The sequence below is a fragment of the Copadichromis virginalis genome, linkage group LG16 (genome assembly GCF_057382275.1).
Source record: "Copadichromis virginalis isolate Kocher_CV1m ecotype Utaka linkage group LG16, C_Virginalis_male_GT1.1, whole genome shotgun sequence".
In the NCBI taxonomy this organism is placed as follows: Eukaryota; Metazoa; Chordata; class Actinopteri; order Cichliformes; family Cichlidae; genus Copadichromis; species Copadichromis virginalis.
Window position 1 is genome coordinate 8000235 of NC_140633.1, and position 17618 is coordinate 8017852.

The following is a 17618-nucleotide window of genomic DNA, read 5'->3' on the forward strand; positions in this document are numbered from 1 at the left end:
TATTTTGCTTTGAATTGATTTGGATTTTTGAGACAAAGGGCAACAAAAGCTTTCCTTATATAATCAGTGACTGTGCTTCATATATATATATATATATATAGCAGAGATAGATTCTTTGTGTACACATGCACTGAGGCAACTTGTGGGCGACCGTGGTTCAGGGGGGCGCTTTGGGTGCCTAGAAAAGCGCTATATAAATGCAATCTGTTATTACACATGCACTGAAGCAACTTACCTAAACACATTTTGTACCAGATCTGTATGCTGACATTAAAACTTATAATTTAGTTTTTCTTTTTGCTTTCCCTGTTTTCAGGAATATGAGGATAATTCTTCGCTGCTTTTAGGCAGTTCTGCACCCAGAGGAGTGATTCATCCGGGCAGCTCCGAGGAGCTTCCTGTGCGTCTCCTAGCTAAGGCCCCTGGAATGCTGCATCACACGATACGTATTGCTGTATTTGGGAGCTCCCAGCCACCCCTGGTCTGTGGAAGTGCATGTGTGGGAGTGCAAGTTGTGTGTAGGTCTGAATACCGGCATGGTGCTTATTCTCTAATCCTACTTCTGTTCTGTTTCAGGAAGTGGCCTTATCATGTATTGGGCACGGGCCACTAGTTCACATTCAAACCACACAGCTACACTTTGGCAAAATCCCAGTTCTGACGGACATTGGCAAAACCCTGCTCCTGTCAAACCACTCGCCTATTCCAGCTCACTTTACCACTCCAATGGTACAAACACTCACCCAAGAAAATAAAAATACCATTTGTGACTTAGACAGGCAGGCGCATACTATTTACTTCATATCTGTCCAACCATAGATCTGTTCACGTATTAGCAGTCCGACTTTCTTAATTGCTGTGATTGATCAATTATCAGTCTAATTGGATATGTAATTTATGAGCTAATGATTTTACTGCTATGGTAACTCTTGAAATAATTAGTTGCTGCTTAAATTTGAGAATGAGAATAAGGGGCTTCCTTTGCACTAGTCATTTTAAACCAAATTGTGACATTTTACCAATTTAGATAGACTAATGATAAAATTATGTAGTCTCACTGTTTGGTGTAACATTTATGCACAAAAAATGCTGTTAACCTTTACTGTTGACTAGACTTCAACTTTCATCTCTTGCTCTCTCTTAATCTCTTATCTCTCAGAGTTCAAACCTTTGCAGCACAGTTATAGAAAATGCTCCCACTTGATATTTTCATGCATCACATTTAGTGCTGGAACGACCTATTGGAGCTTCTACGCTGCTTTGTGTTTTTTCCTCAGCTCATGATGTTCACACTATGAATAGACTCAGATTTTTGTTTCTGCTTCCTTAGACCATCAGAAAGCCCTTTTGGCGTATTGAGCCCAGTGAGGGGGAGGTGCCACCATGGAGCCAGGTGGAGCTCAAGGTCGTGGTGAATCTGAAGGATACAGTTCCGTTTGAGGGCAAGTTAGAGGTTTCCATACAGGACAGTCAGCCACTCACTGTCCTCCTGTCTGCCACTGGCACTGGCACTACAATTGTCAGTGACAGGCCTTTTGGTCCCAGCCTTGACCTGGGCACCCACTTCAGGTAGAAATCCCATTTTCATAGACTAAAATGGAGCGTTTCCTAGTTATTAATTCACGATGTAGATGTGGATAATACGACACTGACACTATCCTTCGTCTTTATTCTACTTTGTAAGTCATGAAGCATACCAGTACCACTTCAAGCTCTGCAACCATGGCAAGCGAGTACACCGGATGTACTGGAAGGTCGATACCTCACAGCCCACTGCAAAACTCTGCAAAGGTGGCACCTTGCCCGACCAAAGCTTCCTACCCCCTATCTTCACTCCTAAACAGAGAGATGATGCAAGACGTGGATCTTCACTCCCTTCCAGCAGGGAGAAGTCGATGGTTAGCCTCAGACCGTCTCGTCTGGAACTTTTTCCAGGTGGCTCTGCTGACATGGTGCTGACAGTCTCTGCAGACTCCCCAAAGGTGAAATGGTTTGTTGCAAGTTAAAGGTTTGCGCATGCACTAAATGACATGATGTAGCATAGTAAGCAGCATAGAACATGTAAATAATGCTTCTTTTCGACAACGCAGGTTGTACGTGAACGTCTGGTGTGCTACGCTATAGTTGGCCAGCAAGGGTATCAGGAGAAAATCATGTCTGTAGACATTGCTTGTCGCTTTGTGGCTCCGCTGCTCAGCATTTCCTCAAAGCAGCTGAACTTCTACATAAAGAAGGTTAGTCTTGAGCAAAAATTAGAAACAGTGCCTTGTCTAGAATAAAGGCATATACTGAATGCTCTCTATTGTAATGCTCTGTAAGTTGCATGTATTTTTAAATATTATCTAAAGCCTAGTTAAAGGCTAAAGTTAAATATCCATAAGCTACAACTTTGATAGATAGCTATGTCAGTCTTACAGGTGTCCTTAATGCGATTCACAACCAAATGCCACATAGATGTTGTTTAGTTTAGGGATATTGTGACAGGATGTCTAGCATATTCCAAACTCTGTATAGTTTAGTGAAAGCATTTAGATTATTTTAACATTCAGAATTTTTGAAAATTACAATAGTTTAACCTTGTTAAAGACATCATTAGCTCACAGTTAACAGCTAGTTGTCGATTAAACTGCAGCAGCTTCATTCCTGTCCTTTATTGTGGTTCATTTAATTAAGGATTTGTATATGTGTTACAGGTCAAAGGGGAGAGTGTGCGGCCCCTGTATGAGAAGTTGATCTTGAAGAACGTGTCCTCTCTGCCTGTATCCATGAAGCTGTCGCTCATAGAACCTTTCTCTCTGTGTGAGGCCCCAGGGGAGCACAGTACAGCCACCACTAAGGTGCACATTGTTGTTTGCTAGTTGTTTTCGTTTTAAGTTCCAGGAAAGCAGATTTCCTGGATTCTCACTGTTCTGTGATAGAGCCATGCACCAATGTTTGTGAACATTTTTGTGGAAACATGTTGTGTTCTTACTGTCTTGTAGATGAGCTTTTCTCCAGATTAATGTTGTTATTTTGTTTTTGTTATTGTGTGTCATGGATATCTGTATGTGGTAGTGGGACTTCACTGTATGTGCACTTCAAACAGCTCCATTCAAGATATACAGATATAGTAGTTCAAATTAGGGCATTATTAATAAGCAATTCGAATTCTGTAGTGGTGATTGAATGATCCTGATTAGAAGGATAATTCTGATAAACTTGGGTCCCGTGGCAGAATTATAATAAATATTTTATTAAATGATTTCTTTCTTCCAGGTGCAAGACCATGCTCTGTGAAAGAAGTGCTCTTACACTGATTTGCCCAATATACTGAAGTGTTATAACTCCAATAATAGTGTTGTGTATTTTTTCCAGTCTGTGGTTTTAGGCGACAAGTGTGAGGCTGAGTTGTGGGTATGCTTTAATCCAGCTTTCTATAAGGACCGAGTGTCACACAATGTGGATGAGGTAACTACGATACAGCCTCTTTTGATATATCATGCTGTTATCTTCTTTCAGTTGCGCATTTTTGAGCAGTGGCTTATTCACCTGGATTTACATTGAAATTAAATAGGCTGGATAGAAGTAACATTTACTTTTGTTTATTTTTTTTTTACTCATTTAATGATCTAAAACTAATGTCTTAATTAAGCTATCAGATAATCCTTGGCTTTGAATAAATGTTCACTTACTAACATAATTTTTCCCTCTTTCTTGAAATGGTTTTCAGTATCTTGAGGTAAATTACTTGGGACACCCACAGCAGGATGTAGTGGACCTGCATGCAGAGGTCCACTACCCCAACCTTGACTTTCCTTCCACCACTGTAGATTTTGACTGTGTGTTAAACTGCACCGAGACTCACAAAGTCATGACCGTCACAAACTGTTCCCTGCTTCCTGTGTCCTATTACTGGACCTTTCTGGATGACCACATTAACAGCAGGTATAGTCACACAGAATCTGGCCAAACAGTATTAGAACATGTATCACATTTATAAACCAGACACTGAAGTATCATGTTGTATAATTGTAAAGTGATTGTGTGGTAAGTCTTTTAAACCCAGATTTGTTCTGTTTTAGATGTTATGTGGGTCAGAAACAGCCAGCCACATCACTTAAGAAAGAGATTATAGTGCTATTACTGTGTTAATACAGAACCTATTTGGATATTTATTTTGACCAAGTAGTTTAGTGTCAAGTTTGAGATCAAGTATCTGACAGCTAAAGCAAATCCACAACAGAATTATGTGTGTTTGTATAAACATGATCAAAACATTTCAGTGAGTTAACTAATTTCTAATATCTGTACTTTTTTAAAAAAAAAAAAGAAATCTTGGATCTGTAAGATGCCAAAGTGAGGAAATATCCTAAATATTTTAACTTCAGATCTGAGTAAAGTTCTCTTAAAGAGAGAGGAAATACAACTGCACGATCAACTGATTCTGATTTTAAAAAATGAAATAACAGGTCCACTTCAAGAAGATCTTGAATTTGTTTGGGTTTTTTTCCACTAAGATGCTAAAAGATAGTATCACATTTTTCCTTCTTTGCAGAGAATTTTTCATATGTTCCATTTATTGTAAGATTTCAATGCATTGTTTATGAAAAATATATTTTTAAGTTTAGGGATGCTTTATTGGTCTATTTTGCTCTTATAGAAAAACAGAGATGCTGAAAGGAAAAAAGAAAAAGAAGCAGAAACTTTCAGAAAGTCAACAGGAAGAATGGAGGCTCTCCTCTGCAACTCTTTCACCTGCCTTTTCAGCTCCTCAAACCCCCCTGCTAGCTGCAGATCAACAGAACAGCACACAAGCTTCTGTTCGTGTGGAGGAGGTAAGCAAATATTTCCATGTAGGTAATTTCTTCTTTTCTTTCAGGCGCACGAAACATAAGCAATTTGTTATCAAAAGAAACTAGACATAACATTTATGTCCAGTTACTTATGAGTCTTTGCTAAAATAATACAACAATGCCCTTTAAAAAGATAAAATTGTTTTATTGTCACAAGCCAGTTGTGTTGTGTTGTGGCGTTCCAAACAGATTACCAACAGTGCCCTCTGGTGGACAATCCATGCAACATGAATAATGGTTGAAGGGCATTTCTTCTGTTTTCTTCATTTCTTCATCCATGAATTTTCATAGTAGATTCATGGATGTAGTGAAAGAAGGCATGCAGAGGGTTGGTGAGATGGTCCGCTGTGATGACGCTTAAAGCAAGCAGCTGAAAAAAAGAATAAATCATTTGGACTCTAGTTGCAGCTACGATTATGTTCTTCACTGATTCAATCATAGAGTAATTTTTTTATAATCAAATTTCATTAGATTCTTGTCTATACATTGTAAATATTTTAAATGTATTGTCCACCATCTTTCAAAACTGAGATTCAGAACATTGCTGAGAGTAAAACCTAAATAACATCTGGTTTTCTCGTTGTGTGTGTAGGTATTTGATATTTTGCCGACACATGGTCATCTGCAACCTGGGGATCAGCAGGCAGTCACGTTCTCTTTCTACGGCCACGAAAATATCAGCAGACAGGTGGTCGCGCAGTGCCATGTAGAGGACGGGCCTACATATGAAATCATTCTCAGAGGACACGCATCAGAAATCAACTACACCCTTGACACCACCCATTTGGACTTTGGCCAGCAGGTGCGTATAAAAGGCACCTTAATTCTTACGTGTCTTACGGGTATCTTTATTCCAGCCAGCTCCATCTCTCCAGTGGTTCAAAGTTCAAAGTGTAAGTATTTGGACTCTCAGCTTAAACACATTCAATTTAAAATAAAATAATGAAATCTACATTAAGTTACCAAATCTCAGATTTAATTTTAGTACCTTTATATTAATATAGAAAGAACTGTGTGGGGATGGAGCAGTTTTAACATGAAGATAACGATAAAAGTGCTCCCATTTGACTCAGAGCCTTATAATTCACAATAGTTTTCATTTAAACTGAGGTGCAAAGAGTACAAATTATTAAAGGTAATAATGAGAATACAATTCAAAACTCCTCAGATCCAAAGCATATTGCTTTGCAAATTGCTGTTAGACCCTTCAAGAAGTGAGTTGGGTTGACCTGTGTGAATGCCTAAGAAAGGGAGGAAGGGTCAAATGATATTCGCTGAAACATTCGAAATGACACCATGTGCATCTCTCAGCTTAGTTTTGAACACTTAGAAAGTTAAACACTTACATTTACCATATTTCTATACACCAATCAGGCCTAACATTATGACCACTGACAAGTGAAATGAATAACACTTTTAATTTTTGTACATCATGGCATCTGTTAGTAGATTGGATTTGATTCAGAGTAACATGTTTTTGCTTGCCCTGCTTGGGCCGTTATGTGTAAAACTATCCTTTCTCATATTTTCATAAACCTTGAGATTAAAAAAAAAATCTCCATTACGGTCAATGCTTTTTTTTTTTTGAAAAACAAATTGTTTTCTCTACCAAATTCAGTATACTCGGTCACTAGGTGGAGTACTTTGTCTGTTTGCAGTAAGCGGCTTGACATGATCATTAATAAAAGTAAAGGTACAGTTAACTTTAAAAGGCAAAACAGTGTTTCCTCTCTCCTCTTAGTCTTTGTCCTTTGCTTCTAGCTTTTTCATTGTGTAGGTGAAGTTGATGTAACCCTGACAAATACGGGCAAGGTGGGCTTCAAATACAGTATACACCCTCATAGAGAGGAGGAGGATGAAGGGGTTGGTGAGAAGGAAGCACGGCAGATGAAGGTCTTTGAACATGAGGTCAGACCTGGTTGGCCTACAGTCATTCCTGCTCAGGTGAGCTTATGAGTTTGCCATTTCAATTGTGGATGTTCAAAGCAATTTTATCACGAAAAGGATGGCTTTCCTTATGTGTGTATGTGTGGTGTGTGTGTGTGTGTGTGTGTGTGTGTGTGTGTGTGTGTGTGTGTGTGTGTGTGTGTGTGTTTGAGACAGGGTTACCTTGATGCAGGTATGGTACAGGTTCTCCGTGTACTCTACCTTCCGGGCATTCCTGAAGTGTTTAAGAAGACGCTTCAGATGCAGGTGGCTTTCCTACCACTGGAGGAGATCACTCTGACTGGTGTGGGAGTGTTCCCCAGGATCAGCCTGAATTTACCACGAATCCTGTGTATGCACACACACACACACACACACACACACACACACACACACACACACACACACACACACACACACACAGAGATATGTTCAATCCAAAATCAATGAGCTAAAAGATGAATATTTAGCTCATTTAAATTTACTTCAAAATAGTGCTTTTGCTCAAAATAAATAAATGATTCTGCATCAGACAAAAGGGCTGAAAATAGGACTTATAAATACATATGATTACATCAGTGTGTTACCATCTTATAGAACTATATAAGGATGTTGTCAATTATCCTTGTGAACTCATATTTCCCTCTTTTTCTCTTTAAACCAGTTTTGTTGAAAAGCATCAAGCTCAAACGGTCCATAATAGACCTCTATTGTGATAACAGTTCTTGAGACACAAATTCAACTTCTTATTTCTGCACTGTGATTTCTCTTACAGCGGAGGAGTGTTATAGTGACGTGTTACAGCAGGCCAGAACAGCTGTGGAGAAAGATGGAGTCAAAGAGAAGCTTATATATGAATTTACTGTTCGGGGAGGAGCAGCAACAGAGGCGACGCGCACACTCACAGTCAGTAACTTAATATTAGTGACACTTCCCATTTTCTATAATTTTGTTGAGGATTAAGAAAAAATACCTATTAATATTAGGGGTGCAACGATACACAAAATTCACGGTTCGGTTCGGTTCGATACTTTGGTGTCACGGTTCGATATTTTTTCGATACAAAAAAATGTTCATACCTTTTTAATTTGTCATTTATTAAAATTATAAATATATATTTTAACTCAAAAGTACAGTTTTTAAATTTAACCCTAACCCTTGTGCGTGTTTTTTTATTTTGACAGCGAATGCGCACCTGCGGACCACTTATGTGCAGCCCTGGTTATTTAGCTCGTCATGTTGCAGCCACAGAAATTCTTTTGTCCATGAAACCATGAAGCTGCACTTTCTTTTTGCCTTCTAGTCTGATTTGTCATAACTTTTCCGTTTTGTGGTAAGCTTTTCTTTGGCTGTCACTTCTTCACCCTGACCTGTCTTATTTGGCTCAGCAGAACTGAAATGCTTTTACACATGCACTCATATAAGCTCAGCGATTCTCTGCGCGATCAACCTCTCACATGTTTAAGCTTGCTGCGGGAGATTTCACTTGTCATGTTTGCATAGTAAGCTAACGATTGATAAGACGATGTCAGAGGAATTGGTGCGCAAATTATCATCACTCACAGATCAGTACTGTCGCTCTCTATACACAGTTCCGCAATTGCAAAGTGAAAGCAAAAAACAAGCGCAAATTCAAACGCGATTTCAATATGTCACATATTGACAGTGGCTCACCGATGCCAATGACATAATTACCCAGCTACATTTCCGAAAGAATGCAAAAGCATTGACATATATTTTTCCTTCCTACAATAGCCGGATGGGCAGGGCAGAGATAGATTTTGGTACCCCGACTGAAAAAAATCGCTAGCCCCAGGACGTCGGGCTAGCGATTTTGCGAGCCCTGTATCTGATTGAGGAATCACTCATCTTTGGAAAAGAGAGTTTATTACAGAGAAATGTCTCTTTCCAAAATAAAAGCTATACTATACGCTTCTTCTGGGCTATATTCTCAGCAGCATATTAAACATATCAGGTCCCCATAAGGAGAATCATGTGCTAACGGCTGTCTAAATGACTCGGGTAAAGTTTGTAGCATGCATGCTTGTTGTTTTTGTCTTTGCACTAGGATGATGTCGGCGTAAATGTGCAGTCATATTCGTTGTGTTCCCACTAGTGCTTTCAGGTTAATCTCGTTGAAATGACCTTAACGCCACAACACGGCAAATCTCCGTTAACGAGCTACCCCTGATCACCCGTGCATGGGGCTGGACAGCGTCAACACGTTAAGGAGCTAACTGCGCTAACACACTAGCTCCCACCCATGTAATTAAGCATTGCGTGGCACATCCAACATACTGTTTTACTTTAGTCCATGATGCGCTTACCTTCAGGGTCATACTTCACATGAAAACCAAAATAATTCCAAACGCCAGATCTGAATGAGGGTGGGGAGGTTCAATTTGCCATGTTGCAAGGAGAGCTTAACTTCTGTCTCGCTAGCTTGCCCTGCGCTCTTCCTTCTGACGATGCTGTCTGTGTTGAGCGCTCAGTGGATCTGCGCTCGACAGTGCAGCCTAGGCGGAGTAGTCGAACGCAGATTCACTGAGCGCTCAACACAGACAGCATCGTCAGAAGGAAAGTTGATAAAATAAATTACAAATTTTGTATTGTTCGATACATATGCCTACCGAACCGAAAGCACTGTATCGAACGGTTCAATATCGATACGAATATCGTTGCACCCCTAATTAATATGTATGCTGACTTGATATTGTGGACATGTAGGGAATTTATGAGGATTTGTAGGGAAAATTAAGCACAAATAAAATCCCTTATTGCAGAGGTATTTGTAGATTGGTAAGGTTTGTTTGTTTCCTCTGTTGAGCTTTGAGTGTTTTTACCACTTCTTGCATCCCCTGCTATTCTCTGTTCTCTCTTTGACCTCTAGTATGAAGATCTGCTTCACATGGAAATTGAACGATTGTTGGTCAAAAAAAATGCTCTTGCTGTGGCTAATAACTTGCTGGAGACTGAAGAACCACAAGAGTCCTTCAGAAAGTGGAACAAGCTAATAAAGTATGTAAACACAACTACACACATGCATTTTGGTGACTCTTTTTTGAAGTGAGAACTTTGTCAAACTGTGCTGGGGAATTTGTGACTGTTTAGCTTTTTTTACTTTGTGCACTCTTGATACGATGTCATTATATCTCATTGAAAGTCCACAAATCTATAATATAATGTATAAGATACTTCAGTTCAGTATACAAAGCAAAATTATATTTAGTAAAATTATAATACATATATTCTAAACATTTTTACAGACTTTAGTCTATAACAATAAGTTATATTGCTAACATGCTTGTTTGTGCCCAGTGTTTTATTCTTATTATTTAAATCTTTTTCCCAGGTTCCAACTCCCAGAGTACATTCTGGATTTTGGTTTTGTCATTCCTGGCAAAGTCGTGAGTCGTGCTGTGAAGGTCAGCAATAATGGATCAATACCTGTGTCTTTCCATCCCACTAACAAACATCTTGGGGACACAGGTAATGCAATGTCCTCCTACTTTTTCAGGTCATCATCGCTTTCTCTCTCTCTCTCTGTTAGACTAATTTACAAGAACAAAAGGAAAATAAACTTGATCTCTGATAACTCTAGAACAAAGATGAGGTAGCTGAACAAGTGACAGTTTTACCTAAAACCCTTAGATCGTTAAAGAAAGATTACAACAAGACACAAGGTTACAATCTTGGATGTGGATAGTTTGTTAAAGGCAGGCAAAGACAACCTGTGTTTTTTAAAATGCTTGAAATAAGGATTAGTGGGGTCAGGTTCATTGGTGAATCGAAATTGTCCGTAGGTGTGAATGTGAGTGTGAATGGTTGTCTGTCTCTCTGCATTAGCCCTGCATCAGGCTGGGAACCTGTCCAGGGTGTACCCTGCCTCTCATCCTGTGGTAGCTGGGATAGGCTCTCCAGCCCCCCTGCAACCTTGACAAGGATAAGCAGAAGAGAATGGATGATGGATGGATGGATGGATGATTGGATGGATGGATGGATGGATGGATGGATGATTGGATGGATGGATGGATGGATGGATGGAATAAGGATATGTTTGGAAGTGTATTTAAGACAACTGGTGCTGCTTTAAAGCAGCATCAAGTATTGATTTCTTATAGTTGTTTTTTTCTAGCTTAGCATGTTCTGAAAGAAGATAATAGAAAATGTAGATTTGTAGCAGTTTTGAAACCATCTTCATGTCTAAAGCTTTTGTACACAGTGGTGAATTTAAGTATTCACCTCAAGTATCATTTTTTTAAAATTTCTCTTTAATTTAAATGATTTTAAAATAATTTATGACTTTTTTTGGTTCCTCACAGGTTTCACAGTAGACTTTGAAAGCATGAAGAACCAACCCCGTGATGAGACGAAGAGTTTCACAGTTAAATTTGACCCTCAAGGAGTCAACCTGGATTTGGGTTATACGAGTGCTATTCTCCCGATCCAGGTATACACAGGCTTACACCTGTACATGTCCACAAACTAAATTTGTGTCTTTTCACTCTCCCTCTATAAGTTATTTTGGATCTAAGAGGATTTTCTTTGCTGTTACAGGTCGCAGGTGGTCCAACGGTGCAAGTGCGACTGTGTGCAGTGGTAACCATGCCAGCTGTCACCATTTCCAGTGATACGATTCAATTTGACACTCTGCAGTGTGGCATGTGTCAGGTACACCATGATAACAATGGATGATGACTCTGTGAAAGTTCTTTTCTTTTCCTATTCCTTTCTCGTCTAATATTTAATTTGAAATACTTAGTAAGTCAAAAATTGCTGTGCCTTGAAAATATTTTCCAAGGCACAGCACATTTCCCCCATTCTTTCTTCTAATTCCACCATAATAAGCAAAAAGGCTTATTAGGCTTATTAAAACAATACAAAAAAAAGAGTACAAACAATATTTGTAGTGTATACAAAATTATTACAAAAATCAAGCAAACGATAATAGCGATTAGTTTTCACCATCTAAGTGTATAAATAAGGCTCAAATATTTATATTAACTCTCTGTCTGCGTTTTTTTTTGTTTTTAAGCTCTACTGTTATTTCATTGCATACAAAAACCAAATTCACAACTTTAACTCATGTTTCATCTTTTTAATCCATCTTTTATATACTTTGTGTATAAATTGAATTTATTTTCTTCATTTGTGATTGGACTGAAAGATGTAGGTAGAATCATATAACCATCCACAGTCAGATGATACAGAGAACCAGTGGGTACTTTCATTCAAATACAGCACCTTTCAAGACAAAGATCACAAAGTGCTTCACAAAAAAACAATAAAAATTTAAAAACAAAAATAGAATAAAGAACGAGGTAACTAAATGCAAATCAGAAAGATGCAAATTTGCAAATTTCTCATCTCTATATTTCTTTTCTTGGACTTGAGCATCTTTATATAATTCACAGTCCTTAGTTATCATTACTGGGCCATGGTGCAGCCTTTTTCACATCATCTTTTATTTTAAATTTGCCTTTTTTACCAGTTCCCCCTTTAATTCAAGTTTCTTCTGATTGGCTGTTCCTCACAATTAACAGTTTTGAACAGCAGGTAGGTACAGCTGTCAAGCACAGAGCTCTAACTGGGCTCACTGTGGTGCCCTCCTACATATAGTTACCAAGAAATTTATTTATTTATTTATTTTTTAATTTTATTTATTTAGGACAGTGCATGTTAATGAACATAAATGTAAAAGAAAAAAGACATGAATGTAAACATACCAGATTATAGCCAAAGGCTAATTTCCATCTGTTATCCTTAAGCATAAAAAAATAGACATAATAATTCATAAAAATTCATCATTCATTCATAATAAAAACTCCATCACCAAACTCACACATACACACCATTCTGTTCCCAAATAAAACATTAAAACTATACAACTCATACATGATCACACACTTGATTTGTCCATAACCAGTTTTTAGCCTTTGCCTTAAACAAATTGAGTGTAGAGCATTCTCTAACTGGTTGAGGAAGACTGTTCCACAGATGGCCACCCTTGACAGAGAGGACGTTCTGCCCAAATGCTGTCCGTCTGTAGGGTATAAACAAGTCTCCTCAGATTGTAGCTCGAGTGGTCCTGTCTGAGCTTTCTTTATGCCTAATGAACTGCTTTAGTGGTGGTGGAGCAAGGGAGTGTAAGACTTTATATATTAATTAAACACAATCTTTTAAGTTTCACTAAGTTATTGAAGTTCAGTAATTTATGTTTTTTTTTTAACACATGACAGTGGTGGTGGGAAGTCGGTTTTTTGTCAAGTAGTTTTAAACTTCTTTTATAAATGTTTTCAATAGTTTTAAGTGTTGTTGGACAAGCAAGTGACCAGGACGTCAAACAATAGTCCATATGAGAGATGATCATTGAGTAAAAATAAGTTTTTGCAACATTCATATTTAAATTATTACGTATATGATTAAAATTCCGATTATTAAATTTAAGTACCTCGGACACTTTATTTATGTGACTCTTGAAGGATAATGTTGGGTCTAGAATGACCCCAAGATATTTAAATTCTGGAGCTAATTCAAGCTCTACTCCATCCAGGAATATGTTTGACTGCTTCAAGTTTATGGGGCGTTCTGAAAATTACATACAGACAGTTCCGGTAAATCAGTGAATTGTCAGACCTATACATTCGAACCTTTGGTATTCTAAAGGCATGAGTAAATCTCATTAATTGAAACCAGTTTTAACTTGCAGTAATGCGATGTCATTATATTTAATGACATATTGTTGTGCAAAATGTAAGAATTTCTTTATAACCCAACAGATGAAGACAATACAGCTGCTGAACCATGAGTCTGTGCCGTGTCACTGGAGCATAGCTGAGGAGGTTAAGCCTTTTAAAAAGGTATGACTGTTGTTATTTTGTGGATAATATAAAAATGGAATCCACAGGCCATCTGTGTCGTGCCAAGAAAGATATCAGATAGAGAGAAATACAATAAATGTGATGCCTGCATTTGTTCTTGTTCTCACTCAGATCGATAAGTTCCTGCCCCTCTACAAGCGTAAAAAAGCCTGGCAGGAGCAGCGCCCACCTCCAGTGGTGTTTGAGATGTTTCCCTCCTCTGGTGTGCTGTCCCCTGGTGAACGGGTCAATGTCCACATAAAGTTCAAGCCTGCTGATGGGGTGAACTGCTTTTAATATTAGAACAATAACTGTTAGATATAATTAGTAGCATAACATCATACTGCTTAATCATGAAAAAGTAGCAAGAGAACGTGATATAAAATATGACAAAAGACCTACTGTTTTGCTCTATTTGTCTTTCAGTGTCCTTACAACAGACGGCTAGTGGTGCGAGTCACTGACAGCACCCAGGAGGTGTTCATCACAGCTCAGGGTCAGGGTGAGGATCCACATCTCGAGTTCTGCCCTTCGGTACTCGAGCTGGGCCCTTGTCTCCCTGCCAGCACTGACGTTGAAGCTGAGGTTACAGTGAAAAACCCCTGTTCTTTCCCCATTGAGTTTTACTCCCTGGAGTTTGACACACAGTATCTCCAGGAAGAAGAGGTAGCACTTTTTTCCTAAAGTTTCAGAAATATTGTTGCAAATTTACTTTAAAATGAAGTGCATGATTTTTAAAGGCAAGGCTACAAGTGGTGTAGTAATATGAAGAGATTATGTGATTTCCTTTCATTGATAAAATATGGCATGATTAAAAAGGCATCAGAGAAAGAGACAAAGTAGAAATGCTGTGCAATGCAATTCTCATTGGGTAGTTTTCTTCCACTACAGTTAATCTCACACAGCTTTCCTGAATTAAATTATCTGTTTTTGTCTTTTGCATTATGTGGTGTCTCTAATAAGACATTTTTTTCTGGGTTTTTAACTGCCCTCTCTTCTCATGGTCACATGCAGATTCTGCGTTTGATGCAGGATTATAAAGACAACAGTGTGTTACTACTTCCTCCACGTGTCCCGGGAGAAGGGCTTCCCTCAGAACTGCTGGACTATTACAAGGAGTATTGCTCCAAGATGAAAGACGAAGGTATCTTTAAAGATACCTAAGCAGCTATTGATAATATACACACAGTTATGTCAGCACATATTTGTTTTAATGTCTGTCATAATGTCACTTTTAATCGATCTGTGTGCCCCAGAGCTGAAGGCAGGTACGGGTCATGACGATCAAAATGAAGACACACAGGGAGGAAAAAATAAGCCTAAACTAGATGAAGACCACCCAGAAATTAGAACTACAGGTGTGAAACCACCTGAAATGTGTAAGTACAGCAAGTTTCTTCTTTGCTGGTTCTCAGTCATCCAGGCTATGATCACCTTGAGTTGAAAGCAACAGGACTTCTTTGTAATGTCCTTTAAGATGTTTCACATCTCATCTAGCAGTTCATAAAAAAATGCCATCAATTTTCAGACTTGTGTAATTTTCTTTGCAAACATTATTTTGCTTATAAAATTAACATTTAAATTCAAATTCAGTTTTCTCAGGATTGACCAGATTGGCGAGCAGCGAGAGTCTAAGACAGTTCGAGATGACCCCTATCTGCAGAGCAGTTGCCCGACATATGGGTGTTGACCTGTCACCTGAGGCTCTGATTGGACGCAACTGCAGAGGCATTGCTATTATCGTATATGGAGCCCCACTGACAGGTTTAAAAACACATTCTGCAATGAAAGAATTTAAATAACGATAGTGTATAAAACAATCATCCCCTGCTAGAGTCAGTTAACTTGATATAAAAGGTGTGTGTGTGTATGTGTGTGTGTGTCTCTTTTTTTTTTCAGATAAGAGCAGCATAGCAGCTGCTCTGGCACTTCGGTATGGAGCAGCGTGCCTCTGTGTTGATGATGTGGTTACAGATATGCTTTTAAATGGCACTTCACCAGTTAGCCTGACAGCAAGACAACTCTTTGACTTTGCTGCTACAGAGCATGCTCAGAAAAATGCTAAGGAAGCTGGTAAGCTGGAAGCTAGAAAGCAGCTTGTGATGGAAAAATGAATAACACCTTTAACTGGTCATTTTCAGTTTTAAGTAAACGGTTAAGAGCTGGGCTGCAGCGTGATTCAGCTGTCAAAGGAAAAGAGGGTGCGACCTGGGCAGATTGCCAGTTTATTGCATGGTCTGAAAAAAGCATCATCTTTAAAAACCGTCCCAAAACACAGATACATGTTTTAAAATCAGAAAGGTTTTAATATGGTTAGAAAACTGAAATTAAATTATGAATTTATCGTTGGTGTGAACAGGTCAAAACAAAAGACACAAAAAATTGCCTGATATCAGGCAGCAATACCAACTCTTTATAGCCTGACTCTCACATCTGCAACCAGGCAAACACAAAGAGGACAGAAGAGTAAACCTTCTCTATATGTGATTGTTGATTTTTATTAAACTGTTTTGTTTGTTTTTTCATTTAGCTAAACACATATTAATAGTTGTACTACAAAGTGATGAAGAAAATGTACACGGCAGTATAAAAACTCATCAGAATTTAGAAAATGGTCTAAAAATGAAAATTTCCTTGGGACTAAACCATTAGAACCTACACTTACTGTATCCTCTGCCGTAAATTAAATGAAGCTTACCCCCATCCTTAGAGATATTTCAGATCTTTTACAGTAAGGCAGGATACCATAGCAGAAGAGTAACTAAAAATTACCCACCTGCTACCAGGTCTGGTCATTGAGGAAACGTCTGGATCAGGACCCACAGCACCTCTTGAAGCCTCCGATCCAGATTCATCGCCTTTTATACTAAATACAGCCAACAACTGTGAGGACAACAGTAGTGAAAATGACTCCAAGGCTCCCCTGATGACTGAAAATCAACACATTGTCCATTGTCTGGTACATTTTCTCAAAGTATCTCCGTATCTGTTGTCTTTGAGCTTTTCACAGGACTTTATTTTGTTTGTTTTTACTTTTTCTTTCTGTTTTAATGTATTTCTTTTCTCTATGAATTGGTGGTCTGGTCCTTGCTTTGCAGTTAAATAATTCATTTAAATTTCATTTCCTTTACACCTCTATACAAAACTATTGTATAAACTGTGAATACAGAGTAATTGTTACTCATAGAAAACCAATTTATTTAGTGTGATTTTGCTTCAGGGAGGAGATGTGACCACACTGAGGAGTCTGTTGCCTGAGCATTTACTGGTTGATATCCTAGCAGAAAGATTTCAGGTGAGGTATTACATGGTGTGTATATACAGAAAAGTGCAAACTGAATAACTCTTAGCCAGTGCTGTGCAATAAATTGGCACAAATAAGGAATGTTTTCTCTCATGTTTCTCTAGTTATTTTGTAATTCTCTCTAATGTTGGTGCTTACGTTGTGATTACAGTTAAGCGATTGTTATCGTGGAATAGTGATTGATGGCCTGGACTCAGCGTACACTCGGGTTCCAGCGAGCACTCTGCAGGTTGTTCTCAAGGCCTTAAGTAACCGCAAACACATCTATTTGGTCAACTTATCTGACTCTTATACAGCCCTGAAGGCACGGGAAAGAGCTCAAAGCGAAGCTGAAGGTAAAATATTTACAGACAGAAATTCTTATACCTGTGAACAGAACTTATAGTTGTCACGTTTATGTATTGAATTGGATAAATGACCAAAACTGTGTGTGTGTGTGTTTCAGAGGCTCTGCAGAAGGAGAAAGCTGCCAAGGAGGAACAATGGCTGCAGGACATGGATGAGGAGGAGTATAATGCTCTGCCACAGGAGGTGAAGGAGCGCATCAACAAAAAACACAGAGAGGAATTCCGACAGCAGAAGTTCAGGTATTGACAATATTTATTTTTTTCAGTGAGGTTTTAATTTCTAGTTTTACCAAACTGCACAAAGTCAAAACTGATGTTTTAGCTTGATGAAATGGACACAGTCATCAAT

At 38.5% G+C, this 17618-nt stretch overlaps 1 protein-coding gene across 1 annotated transcript in view; it reads left to right on the top strand.

The window, feature by feature from the left end:
- LOC146690181 (axonemal central pair apparatus protein HYDIN-like) overlaps nucleotides 1–17618 on the top strand; it is a 56507-nt gene that overhangs the window by 11653 nt on the left and 27236 nt on the right. Inside the window, exons 17-44 of the mRNA XM_085435065.1 lie at nucleotides 317–481; nucleotides 577–729; nucleotides 1331–1569; nucleotides 1685–1982; nucleotides 2091–2234; nucleotides 2694–2837; nucleotides 3355–3447; nucleotides 3710–3924; nucleotides 4640–4814; nucleotides 5425–5634; nucleotides 6594–6776; nucleotides 6936–7110; nucleotides 7534–7664; nucleotides 9649–9776; nucleotides 10111–10247; nucleotides 11081–11208; nucleotides 11316–11429; nucleotides 13538–13618; nucleotides 13751–13900; nucleotides 14045–14284; nucleotides 14633–14762; nucleotides 14875–14997; nucleotides 15212–15382; nucleotides 15518–15691; nucleotides 16405–16577; nucleotides 16839–16913; nucleotides 17074–17257; nucleotides 17368–17509. Coding sequence (XP_085291191.1) covers nucleotides 317–481; nucleotides 577–729; nucleotides 1331–1569; nucleotides 1685–1982; nucleotides 2091–2234; nucleotides 2694–2837; nucleotides 3355–3447; nucleotides 3710–3924; nucleotides 4640–4814; nucleotides 5425–5634; nucleotides 6594–6776; nucleotides 6936–7110; nucleotides 7534–7664; nucleotides 9649–9776; nucleotides 10111–10247; nucleotides 11081–11208; nucleotides 11316–11429; nucleotides 13538–13618; nucleotides 13751–13900; nucleotides 14045–14284; nucleotides 14633–14762; nucleotides 14875–14997; nucleotides 15212–15382; nucleotides 15518–15691; nucleotides 16405–16577; nucleotides 16839–16913; nucleotides 17074–17257; nucleotides 17368–17509 — 4475 coding nt within the window. The remainder of the gene's footprint in view (nucleotides 1–316; nucleotides 482–576; nucleotides 730–1330; nucleotides 1570–1684; nucleotides 1983–2090; nucleotides 2235–2693; nucleotides 2838–3354; nucleotides 3448–3709; nucleotides 3925–4639; nucleotides 4815–5424; nucleotides 5635–6593; nucleotides 6777–6935; nucleotides 7111–7533; nucleotides 7665–9648; nucleotides 9777–10110; nucleotides 10248–11080; nucleotides 11209–11315; nucleotides 11430–13537; nucleotides 13619–13750; nucleotides 13901–14044; nucleotides 14285–14632; nucleotides 14763–14874; nucleotides 14998–15211; nucleotides 15383–15517; nucleotides 15692–16404; nucleotides 16578–16838; nucleotides 16914–17073; nucleotides 17258–17367; nucleotides 17510–17618) is intronic.